The 12,424-nt window shown below is 45.2% G+C and overlaps 1 protein-coding gene and 1 pseudogene across 2 annotated transcripts in view; one reads left to right on the forward strand and one right to left on the reverse strand.

Annotated features, from left to right (window-relative positions):
• Window positions 1-12,424, forward strand: part of LOC308620770 (centrosomal protein of 78 kDa-like) — a 1,829,729-nt pseudogene that overhangs the window by 1,646,162 nt on the left and 171,143 nt on the right. The gene's annotated exons all lie outside the window — the stretch shown is intronic.
• LOC308621087 (forkhead-associated domain-containing protein 1-like) overlaps window positions 1-12,424 on the reverse strand; it is a gene marked incomplete at its 5' end in the record, with an annotated part of 101,097 nt that overhangs the window by 49,136 nt on the left and 39,537 nt on the right. The window contains 2 exons of the mRNA XM_081241259.1: window positions 3,301-3,537; window positions 6,621-6,730. Of these exons, the coding sequence (XP_081097385.1) occupies window positions 3,301-3,537; window positions 6,621-6,730 (347 nt within the window). The remainder of the gene's footprint in view (window positions 1-3,300; window positions 3,538-6,620; window positions 6,731-12,424) is intronic.

Genomic DNA, 12,424 nt, shown 5'->3' on the forward strand with positions numbered 1-12,424 from the left:
TTATTTTAAAGTGTATTTTACCTGATATGAGTATTGCTACTCCAGCTTTCCTTTGATTTCCATTTGCATGGAATATCTTTTTCCATCCCCTCACTTTCAGTCTGTATGTGTCCCTAGGTCTGAAGTGGGTCTCCTGTAGACAGCATATAGATGGGTCTTGTTTTTGTATCCATTCAGCAACCCTGTGTCTTTTGGTTGGAGCACTTAATCCATTCGCGTTTAAGGTAATTATCGATATGTGTGTTCCTATGACCATTTTCTTAATTGTTTTGGGTTTGTTTTTGTAGGTCCTTTTCTTCTCTTGTGTTTCCCACTTAGAGAAGTTCCTTTAACATTTGTTGTAGAGCTGCTTTGGTGGTGCTGAATTCTCTTTGCTTTTGCTTGTCTGTCAAGCTTTTGATTTCTCCATTGAATCTCAATGAGAACCTTGCTGGGTAGAGTAATCTTGGTTGTAGGTTCTTCCCTTTCATCACTTTAAGTATATCATGCCACTCCCTTCTGGCTTGTAGAGTTTCTGCTGAGAAATCAGCTGTTAACCTTCTGGGAGTTCCCTTGTATGTTATTTGTCATTTTTCCCTTGCTGCTGTCAATAATTTTTCTTTAATTCTTGCCAAGTTGATTACTATGTGTCTCGGTGTGTTTCTCCTTGGGTTTCTCCTGTATGGGACTCTCTCTGCTTCCTGGACTTGGGTGGCTATTTCCTTTCCAATGTTAGGGAAGTTTTTGACTATAATCTCTTCAATATCTTCTCGGGTCCTTTCTCTCTCTCTTCTCCTTCTGGGACCCGTATAATGTGAACGTTGTTGTGTTTAATGTTGTCCCAGAGTTCTCTTAAGCTGTCTTCATTTCTTTTCATTCTTTTTTCTTTATTCTGTTCCGCAGCAGTGAATTCCACCATTCTGTCTTCCAGGTCACTTATCCGTTCTTTTGCCTCAGTTATTCTATTGATTCCTTCTAGTGTGTTGTTTTTTTGTTGTTGTTGTTATTGTATTGTCCATCTCTGTTTGTTTGTTCTTGAATTCTTCTAGATCTCTGTTAAACGTTTCTTGCATCTTCTCGATCTTTGCCTCCATTCTTTTTCTGACGTCCAGGATCATCTTCACTATCATTATTCTGAATTCTTTTTCTGGAAGGTTGCCTATCTCCATTACATTTAGTTGTTTTTCTGGGGTTTTATCTTGTTCCTTCATCTGCTACATAGCCCTCTGCCTTTTCATCTTGTCTGTCTTTCTGTGAATACGGTTTTTGTTCCACAGGCTGCACGCTTGTAGTTCTTCTTGCTGCTGCTCTCTGCCCTCTGGTGGATGAGGCTATCTAAGAGGCTTGTGGAAGTTTCCTGATGGGAGGGACTGGTGGTGGGTAGAGCTGGCTGTGGCATTGGTAGGCAGAGCTCAGTAAAACTTTAATCTGCTTGTCTGCTGATGGGTGGGTCTGGGTTCCCTCCCTGTTAGTTGTTTGGCCTGAAGTGACCCAACACTGGAGCCTACCCAGGCTCTTTGGTGGAGCTAATGGCAGACTCTGGGAGGGCTCATGCCAAGGAATACTTCCCAGAACTTCTGCTGCCAGTGTCCTTGTCCCTTGGTGAGCCACAGCTGTCCCCTGCCTCTGCAGGAGACCCACCAACACTAGCAGGTAGATCTGGTTCAGTCTCCTATGGGGGTCACTGCTCCTTCCCCTGGGTCCCAATGCACACACTACTTTGTGTGTGCCCTCCAAGAGTGGAATCTCTCTTTCCCCCAGTCCTGCCAAAGTCCTGCAATCAAATCCCACTAGCCTTCAAAGTCTGAGTCTCTAGGAATTCCTCCTCCCATTGCTGGACCCCCAGGTTGGGAAGCCCGACGAGGGGCTCAGAACCTTCACTCCAGTGGGTGGACTTCTGTGGTATAAGCGTTCTCCAGTTTGTGAGTCACCCACTCAGCAGTGATGGGATTTGATTTTATTGGGATTGTGCCCCTCCTACTGTCTCAGTGCGCCTTCTCCTTTGTCTTTGCATGTGGGGTATCTTTTTTGGTGAGTTCCAGTGTCTTCCTGTCGAAGATTGTTCAGCAGTTAGTTGTGATTCCAGTGTTCTCGAAAGAGGGAGTGAGAGCATGTCCTTCTACTCCGTCATGTTGAACCAAACCTGACTACGGTTTTAAGCAGAATTATGCACTGAGGCCAAAATTCATCAATGACCTATTGCTTTTTTATCAACTTTGTTGAGATATAATTTATGTACAAGATCAGGGGCCAATTTTAAAGTAGTTCTTTAAAACTTAAAAAAAAATTTTTTTTTCTTTTGGATTTAGTTTCAGGAGGAAGGAAGTTGACTGGTAAATCCAGACATTCTGGGTGGAGATTTTTTGGTGACATTCCCTATAAATGAACCAGCAGCTGCCTTCAGGGTGTGATAAAGGCCTCAGTGTTTGGAACACTGTGGGGTTCCTCCTCCCCACCTCCAGCTCTTTCTGGCTGGGTCCGGGTGGGTGTGAGAAGTGGTCACTGAAGCGACAGGAGTTGGGTGGAAATGCAAAGCGGGTGTGAAAGCATGAGGTGTACAAGGTGGCAGAGCTGAGCCCAAGTCACATCACTGCCTCTCACTTGCTGTGCAAGCTGTAACAAGCTCCTGGGCATCTCTGAGCGTGCCTCAGTCTCCTCATCTGTAGAATGGCAAGTGTCAGAAGACTGAGGTTTAACTAGCTAATGAGGGGACTTCCCTCATGGTGCAGTGGTTAAGAATCCCCCTGCCAATGCAGGGGACAGGAGTTCGAGCCCTGGTCCAGGAAGATCCCACATGCTGTGGAGAAACTATGCCCGTGGGCCACAACTACTGAGCCTGCACTCTAGAGTCCGCGAGCCACAGCTACTGAAGCCCTCATGCTGCAACTACTGAAGCCCACGTGCCTAGAGCCCATGGTCTGCAGCAAGAGAAGCCACTGCAATGAGAAGCCCATGCACCACAGTGAAGAGTAGACCCTGCTCACTGCAACTAGAGAAAGCCCGTGCACAGCAACGAAGACCCAATGCAGCCATAAATAAATAAATTAAATAAATAAAATAAAATAAATAAATAAATAAATAAATAAGCTAATGCACCAAAAGCACCTGCACCGGGGCCTGAACATGGTAGGCACTTAATGAAATCTAATATTGTTCTTACAAGGCTAGAAACTTGCCAACCCTGCACTCCCTGTACTCCTCACCATGCTGTGCTCACTGCCCATTTCTAACTACCCGGTTGGCTCCCCCCAGGCTCTACCTGAGAGCTGTCACCCTGTGTTGTGACCGCAAGGCCCCGACCCACTTGTCTCTGAGCCCTACCTGGTTTTTCAAGCTCTGGATCTCTCTCTGTTGGGCATCGTCCTCTTCATGCAGAACCTGAAACTTGGGTGGGCTCACCCTCTCCTTTTGCCTGGAGGCGGCTGTTTCCAACAGCTTCTGCCTCAGGTTGGCCACTTGGTTCTGCAGGCTTGCTATCACGGTGTCTTTGTATTTAGATTCAAGTTCAAAATCGGAGAGACGGCTGACTTCTTTTCCCAGCAGCAGAATTATTTCATCCTGGGTGGAGGCCAGATGGGAAATTTACTAGGTGTGGGTCTGGGTGTAAGACTGAGCCCATTTAAAGAAAGACAGGAAAAATATGGTATCATTCTTTGGGAAGGTGAGGGCAGGCAGGGAGGGAAAAAGCAGACTTTCAAGGCTATCTCTGTCACTTGGAAAATCTCATAGAGACAAGAATTGGGTTAAAATGAGGTAATTGTATATAGACCCCTGTAATGGATGTCTATACCTCACAGGTACGGAAACTTTCCTTTCCCCGAGAATTAGACTTTCATATTAAGAACAACCATCCCACTTGGGAACTTTTGTTGCTAGAAAGTTTACTTAGAGTGTTTTCATTTATAATATTCAGCCTAGCACACTGGGGACCTAAAAAGGTAGTTAGGAAAACAACATTCTGTTTGACCACATTCTGCCTATAATGAGGGTTATTTGTTTTAACTTAAAACATTCTGAACTATTTGTTTTCCCTTTCCTCTCTTCTAATATTTCCTGCCTCTTTTGGCTATTCATGTATGAATTTTTTCCAGGTAACTCAATCTGGAAAGTAAATGAGACAGGAATACTGATTTATTTGCATGGGCTCATGTAAACTTTTGGCTGGAAAAACAAAATTGCTGGTAGACTGTACCCACAGGTATAATTAACCCTGTCCTCAATCTCTCCAGTGATAAAGCTCTGCAGCCAAAGAATTGGTTAGGTTTTCCAAAAAAGGAAAAAAAAATTCCCCCAAACTTCTCACCAGACGTTATCAATAAAATGTCAGAAAAACTGAAGAAGAAGAAGAAGAAGAAATTCCCCAGAGGCCTTTTCCAAAGCAGTCGCAGGAGGAGGTAAACGGGCAATTTCTGGGCCAGCTCATTCCCAGGAGAGCCGTGCAGTCAGCCTCACGACCTGCTAGCTCCGTGACCTGGGGAAGGACAGGGTCTCGCTCATGAGAAAGCCTGTCTGACACAGCCAGCTGCTGCCAGGGGCCTTCCTTTGGGTCCTTGTGAAAGTTGGTGGCAAAACTTCAAGAGAGAGCATCAGACATATTCCCTACTCCTGGGCAGTTTCCCCTGTTTCACCCTGTTATGATCAGCCAGGTGCTTATTCATTTTTCATGCAACAAACATTCATCGGGCAGCAACTAAGTGCCAGGCCCCGTGCCAGTGCTGGAATATAAGAAGTTTGCAGAGGGCAGTGGACAGCTGTGGGTTCTGCTTTCCTGCTGAGGGTCCCCTTGCCCTTCTTGGAGGGAGTGTTCCTCCTTCCATTTGGTCTGGGTAGGACTGTCAGTCATGTGCCCTGCTCCTTCCTGTCCCACCTCCCCATGTGCATGTGGCCCAAGCTGGTCAATCAGAGATTTCACACATCGATTACAGAGGGAGAGGATCTTGCCTTCTTTTGGATCATGTAGGCTTGTTTGCCTGAGTTTGTCTTTTCTAACACACAAAGCCAGCCTTATGAAGAAAGCCAGACACTGAGGGAAACAGAGGGGAGAAGTTGGTAGTGGGGAGGTGTTCTGATGACATTATTCAAGCTCCTGGATCTAGCCATACCTGAAGCTAGTGGCCCTTTAAATTTTCCAATAAGATGAGCTAATCAATGCTCCCCCTCAAGCTAATTTGTTTATTGTCACTTGAAGGAGTCCTGGCAAGTCAGGGTATAAATGACTTATCAAGAGAAAGAATTATTTCTATTATAAATAGAAAAAATGATAAATGGCTTATAAAAATTTTCTATAAATAGAAAAAATTATAGTGGTTGCACTATATTTCCAAGTTAAAATTGAGGCAGGTTGAGAAATGGCTACAAATACTTTGCAGTTTTGCCATCCAGTCTATTTCCCCACCCTCTAGTCTGGGCTGGCCCCGTGACTAGCTTTAACCAACGGAATGGAGTGGAAGTGATGCTGCATGATCTCCAGGCAAGTTCTTACAGGCTGTGCAGCTTCTGCTCTGGCCCCCTGGGAACCCCGAGACCACCGTGCTGTGATGAAAAGGCACATGCACAAAGGGGCGCACCAGTCCAGGCGTCCTGGCTGAGGCCCTAGATGTGGGAAGGAGGCCAATGGAGACCGACCACCAGCCTGGCCAAGCCAGCAGCTTACTGAGGCCGCATGAGTGAGGCCAGGGGACACGAGCAAAGGAACCTTCCAGGTCAACCCATAGATTCTGGGGAATAATGAATTGCTGTTGGAAGCCGCTAAGTTTTGGGATGGCTTGTTACACAGCGATAAATACAGAATCTGAGTGTGGCTTCTCGCCTTTCTGCAACATTTTTCAGAGTCTGGTCCCAGGATGCCTGGGTTGGAACCCCCTGCCTCCTGAAGGTTTGGATTTCCGTGTCTGACAAGAACCCCAGGTAGGTCTGCTCCTCACAAACTCTGAGAATTGCTGCAGGAGCAGGCCCTGGCCCTGAAGGAAAGCGAGATATTATAGACTCCTTCTTTTAGAGTAACTTTCGAGTTGTGTCTAAGTGGGGAGAAATTGACCTGGGCTCTTCCCAGGATGGCTTGAATCCACCTGTTCTGCTCGCATCCCTGCTTTAAACCTCTCTGGTTCTTTAACGAGTCTCTCGGCCCACGCCTCCCTGACTTCAGGGCTCACGTCCTCCTGCAAGGAACGTGTTTTTGCATCACTGTTCCATCACTGAAGGTTGACCAAGTGATTACTGTGTGGGAGTTAGAAGTACCCGCTGAGAAGCTAACCAGACCTCGCTTTGAATCCTAACACTGCTCCTTGCACTGGGCAGCCTTGAACACATTACTGAACCTCTCTGAGATTCAGTTTCCTCATCTGCAACGTGAGGGTGATGCAATCTTTTTTGAAGATGGTGAAGATTAACGAGCTAATAAATGTCAAGTGTACAGGACATGGCCCAGCACAGAGTAGGTGCTCAGTACCTTGTAGTTGTAGATGTTATTTGGGATAAAGTGAGCAGTGGCCAAACCTGGCTGAATGTCTTGGGAGGAAGAGGTGGTTTCTTGGAAGTAGGAAAAAGGGACAGTCCTTGAGACACAGAGAACAAGAGGCAGTGGCAATCTCTCCATGGTCCCTCTTGCTGCTGTAGCTCTGTGCTTCCCCAAGACCCCTCACCTTATCGTGCTGGGACAGGTCCTGGTCCACAAAAATTTCTCTGTAGGGCCCTGTCCCAGGACTTTCCTCGGCCACTGATTGTTCCGACAGTTCCGCAGCGTTGGTCCACACTAACACACAAGGTCAACAGAGAAGGCAGAGGAGACAGTGAGTTTCCCCAAAGTCTTAAAAAATATTTTCAGATTAACCTTCACATTCATGAGACTTATGCACTGAAAGCATTACAGGAGGACTGGAAAGGGTAAGAGCTGCCTCATTTCTCTTCCCCAGCGTTAACTGCACTGATGCACTGTGGTGTGTCTCTTTCCAGACTTTTTTCTATGCTGCATAAGAGCTGAGGACCTTGGGCAAGTCATTTGCTCTCTCTAAGCCTTCGTTTCCACATACATAATTCAGGATCCCTGATAGTCTCTGTTATAAAGGGCTATCTGGAGATTAAATAGAATAATGATATAGAGCAGGGCTTGGCAAACTATGGCCCTGTGGCCAAATCTGGCCTTCTGCCTATTTTTGTAAATAAAGTTTTATTGCAACACAGCCACAGTGATCATTTACATATTATTTATGGCTGCTTTCTAGCTACAAAGGCAGAGCTGAGTAGTTGCAGCAGAGACCATGTGACCCACAAGTACTAAAGTATTTACTATCTGGCTCTTTACAGGAAAAGTTTGCTGACCCCTCAAGTAGAGCATTTAGCTCTAAACATTAGCTATATATTTTTTTATTGCAGCCATATCTTTTCAAAAAACAAAAATGCATTTACATGATAGAGATTCTTATCCAGCTTACTTTTCAGCTAACAATATCAAAAACATCTTCCCATGTCAGTATTTGTAGCTGTACTTGGTTCTTTTCCAGGGTAGCATTGTGGTCCATTGTACAAGTGTGCCAAACGTGTTTAACTAGGATCCACTTGACAGCCATTTAAGCTTTCCTATATTTTTTCTTATTTACCCCAGTATTACAAGGCCTTTTTATATGACTTTCAGGGATTATGGCATTGTGTTTGGGGACCCCACTCTGTATCACATCAGACATCTCGCAATTCACTCACATCAACACTGAATGGTGTAGAAACCATTTTCTTGGTGTAGAAACGTTTGTGAAGATTTCTATAATTCTACGTGTGAGATCACTTGGGCCCAAGCAGCGTATTTTAAATTTCCAAGTGACTATGGTTTCTGGACAGTCACTGCACATTCTTATCTTCCTGTGAAGTGAGAAGCTGAACAAATTGTTTTCAGTGGTGATGAAACTTTCATGAGTCTTAACATCAATGATGGATGAAGCACTCACTGTCATGTTTGTGGACATTCATCATTTATTCATTTTGCTTCTGCCTTTTTTATTTATGCATTTTAGAGTCAAAGATTCCTGCCCCCCAGCCAGGTCTCAAACCTCTTTGTGGACCCCAGAACCTCTAGTGGACATAGCTGATGGCCTGTTGTGCCCAGAGAATGCACAGCCTTGCGTGTTGAATGAGCAGCCCTGGCCACAGTGTTCCCTGGGGCGCGAGGAACACAAGGGCCTGGAACTTCAGCAGCTGCCCATTTTCTCTCCCTCCACCTCCCCAACTAGGTCCATGATTAGAAAACTTTTATTTGAAGCTCACTGCCCCCATCTGACTCTCTTGGATCCTGAGCAGCTAAGTCCTAACTGACTATAGCAGCAGTGCCTGATAGAGAAATGATGGGAGCTACAGAATGCAATTTTCAATTTTCTAGTAGTCGCATTAAAAAGGTAAAAAGAAGAGATGAATTTTTTAATGATCAATTTGATTTAACCCAATACATTAAAAAAAACATCATTTCAACACGTAATCGACAAAAAATATGGAGATATTTTATATTCTTTTTCTTCGAGGCATGAAGCCTTTGAAATCTGGGGTTTATTTTACACTGATTGTGTATCTCAATTTGGAAAGTGAATTTTCAGGAGGAAGACTTGATCTGTTTTCAGATTCCTCAAGAAATCGGCTCCCACTGGAGGAAGGTACTGCCTGGCCTGTGTCCCCAGGGAGGGCCACGGGGTCTGACCCTAAATGGGCCCCTGTCCAGTCTCAGCTTAGAGTTCTGGCATCTGATGCCATCTCTAGGGGTGACTCCGGCTGCCTCTGCGACCCTGTCGTGGCTGTCTTGAGGGACCCTTCCCCGCAAGATGATGGCCGGAGGGGGGACTTCATAAAACTTACAGAACAGGCTGATCGATGGGGTCCCTTTATTAGGGAAGGTGTGTTTACCGAAAGTCTTTGTAGGGCTAGAATTTGCTCTGAGACTTGCTTTCCTTACACCCAGGCAGGGAGGTGCGGGAGCAGTTACCCCTCACCTGCCGCAAACTTCTTTACCGGCTACTGTTATTTATCAGAAAGAACCTAAGGGCCATGTATGACCAAACCGGCTTAACTCTAGATGCTGGATCCTTCGGAGGTCCCAGTGGGGAGAAGCCCCAGGTAGGGTCGGGAGGGCTGGGGCGGTGGGAAGGCGGATATGGGGACGCAGGCACTTTAAGAATTTTCGGGCATGAGCTGTTGGCCAAAGGGCAGGGAAGTTACTTTAATATTTTAACAACCCCCAGCTGTCCTGGTGCGCTCCAATTATCACCAGTGTGCAGCAGGGGCAGTTTGTGTGCACCTTAACTGTGTCTTTCAGACATTGTAAGTTGTAAATAAAAGTTAAATAACAATCATGCTTAGGTAATAACTTAATTTTTAAATTTTAATATTTAAAATTTAAATATTAAAATTATTAAAATATTAAAATTTAAATATTAAAAAATTAAATATTTTAATATTTACTGAATGTTCGCTATGCACCTGGCGCTGTGCTCAGCACTTACACGCAGGATACGATTTCGTCTTCATAACAACCCGGTGAGATAGGCATTATTATTCCCATCTCCATTTTATACGTGAGAGGTATGAGGCACAGAGACGTCAAGTCATCTGCTCAAGGACACACAGCTGGTAAGTGGTAGAGTCAAGGGATGAACCTAAGTTTGTTGGATTCAGAGCCTATGCTTTTAACCACTATGCAGTCAATGTATTGAAGTGGGAAGATGTTTATGATATATTATTGAATTTTAAAAATCAGGTAGGGAATTCCTTGGCAGTCCAGTGGTTAGGATTCTGTGCTTCCACTGCAGGGGGCACAGGTTCCATCCCTGGCTGGGGAACAAAGATCCCGCAAGCTGAGCGGCACGGCCAAAAAAAGAAAAAAAAAGGTTACCTATGTTAGGTTCATATGATCCCATTATTGGGAAAAAAATATATATATATATATGAATCAAGATGCTATTTTAATAAGTCACTCCACATATTTTCTTTTCTCAGTAATTCTTCCCCACCTCCCATGAGCTCTTGCCATTAAGATTTGGCCTTGGAGCTGATGTTTTATTGCCTTGTGGTAAAGGAAGGATGAGTATTAACTAAAACAGGGTGATTTTTCCCCCAGGCAAAATGACGTTTTGATTTTTGACAATGTCTGGAGACATTTTTGAGTACCACAGTTAGGGGTGGTGGTGGTGGTGGTGTTGCTACTGGTATCTCTGGTGGGTAGGAGTCAGGGATGCTGCTAAACTTTCTACAGTGGACAGGACAGATCCTACAACAAGGAGTTATCCGGCCGCACATGTCACTGTGCCAAGACTGAGAAACCCTGACCTGATCTGCAGTAAATAAATCCTTGGCTTTGGGTTTTCAAATAGAATTTTTCAAGTCTAAAGCAAGGTGACAGTCTAACAGTAAACCAATTTAATTGGAAGAGCCCAGCTTTGCTAAGAGAGGAAAGAGCTTTCTCGGAACCCTTAAAAAGAGGTGTTTTCTGTCAAGAGACAGCATGGAGGACTGGAGCACAGAGTTTTCTCTAAAGCGTGGAGTAGAGAGGCCCAGACAGAAAGGAACTCCCCATGACACGGGAAGATGAAAGTCCTTTTCTGAGGATGGGGAGTGTGTCAGGGGAACGAGGGCAAACGTTTGGAAACATGAGACCTGGCTGAGAGGCTGAGGAGATAGAGCCCAGGTAGATGTGAGGGAATCTAAGCCATACGAATCATCCTTCATTTCTCCAGGGGGGATGCAAGTCTTTTAGAGAAGCCCCAAGTTCAACATGGCACTGGAGAAACCGGTGATTACAGTGGAAAAATTTAAATGGCGGAGTGAAAAAAAGAAAAGAAACAGCCCATGTGCCATGTGTCCAAAGGACGCATTAAAAAAACAACCCCCAAAACCCTGTATATATGTTCATAAAACAGAACATGATCCATACAACAAAATGAATGAATCTCAGAAATACTATGCTGAGTGAAAAAAGCCTTCCACAAAGGAACATGTACTACATGGTTCTGTGTACTTGAGATTCTAGAACAGGAATATCTAATCCATAGCGGGAAGAGAATTCAGAAGAGTGGGTGCCTCTGGGGCCTGGGGCTGGGAATTGACTGGGCAGGGACATGAGGGAACTTTCTGGGGTGATGGTAATGTTCTATATCTTGATAGGAGTTTGGGTTACATAGGTGTACACGACCGTCAAAACTCAATGAGCACACTCAAGATCTACACCTTTCATGGTGTGGTAGCCAGTCTCCAAGATGGCCCCACTGATTCTTGTCTCCTGGTATTCAGACCCTTGCATCATCCTCTCCAATACTGGATGGACTTTATATTAGTTAGCTGGGGCTGCCATAACAAAACACCATAGGAGGTCTTAACAAAAGAAATTCATTTTCTCACAGTTCTGGAGGCTGGAAGTCCAAGATCAAGGTGTGGGCAGGGTTAGGCCTCTCTCCTTGGCTTGCAGACGGCCACCTTCCTGCTGTGTCCTCACATGCCCTTTCCTCTGTGCACGTGCATCCCTGGCGTCTCTCTCTCTCTTCTTACAAGGACACCAGCCCTTGGATTAGGGCCCACCCAATCATCTCATTTTAACTTACTCATCTATTTCAATACACTATCTCCAAATATGGTCACATTCTGCGATATTGGGATTGAGGCCTCAGCATATGCATTTTGGGGGAATGCAATTCAGTCCGTAACAAAGCTTCTCTATGTAACCAAGGATATTGCAGAAATGACACAGTTTGATTCCTGAGGTTAGATCATAAAAGACATTGCAGCTTCTGCCTCACTCTCTAGGACCACTTGTCTGGAGGAGCTGGCAGCTTGAGGATGCTCAAGCAATGTATGGAGAGGTGCACTTAGTGAAGAACTGAGGCCTCTTACCAAAAGCCATGGGAGTGACCCATCCTGGAGGTGGGTCCTCCAGCCCCAGACAAGCCTCCAGAGGACCACAGCCCAGCCACCACCATGACTGCCACCTCATGGACAAGCCTGAGCAAGAATCCCCCAGCGAAGCCATTCCCAACTTCCTGACTCAGAGAAACTAGGAGATAATAAATGTTTACTGTTGTTTTAGGCCATTACATCCTGCAGTAATTTGTTATGCAACAATAAGTAGCAAATACAGGTTTGGGCACCAGGAGTGGTGCAAAATTTAACAAAAACCCTACAATGTGGAGTGGTTTGGGATGGAACAGTGGCCAGAAGCTGGAGGACTTTGGCCAAGAGTCTTTGAGAAAGCCTGAATAATCTTAGTAGAAGCCCGATGGCCTTTGAGGAGGCAGTGAGGGAAGGGTTCCAGGAAAGTGAGGAAAATGTTACTGGGGTTAAGGGATCCTTGTCAGGTGGTGGCAGAAGGGTTCCTAACACATTGCCTGTGGTCATGAGGAAGGTAGAAAATGTTTGTGATGAGGCTGAATGGTCTAGCTAGAGAGAGTCCCAGACAGAGTCTTGGAAGGTGCTGCCTGGTTAC

This window comes from Mesoplodon bidens, assembly GCF_964165515.1.
Source record: "Mesoplodon bidens genome assembly, chromosome: 7".
NCBI lineage: Eukaryota > Metazoa > Chordata > Mammalia > Artiodactyla > Ziphiidae > Mesoplodon > Mesoplodon bidens.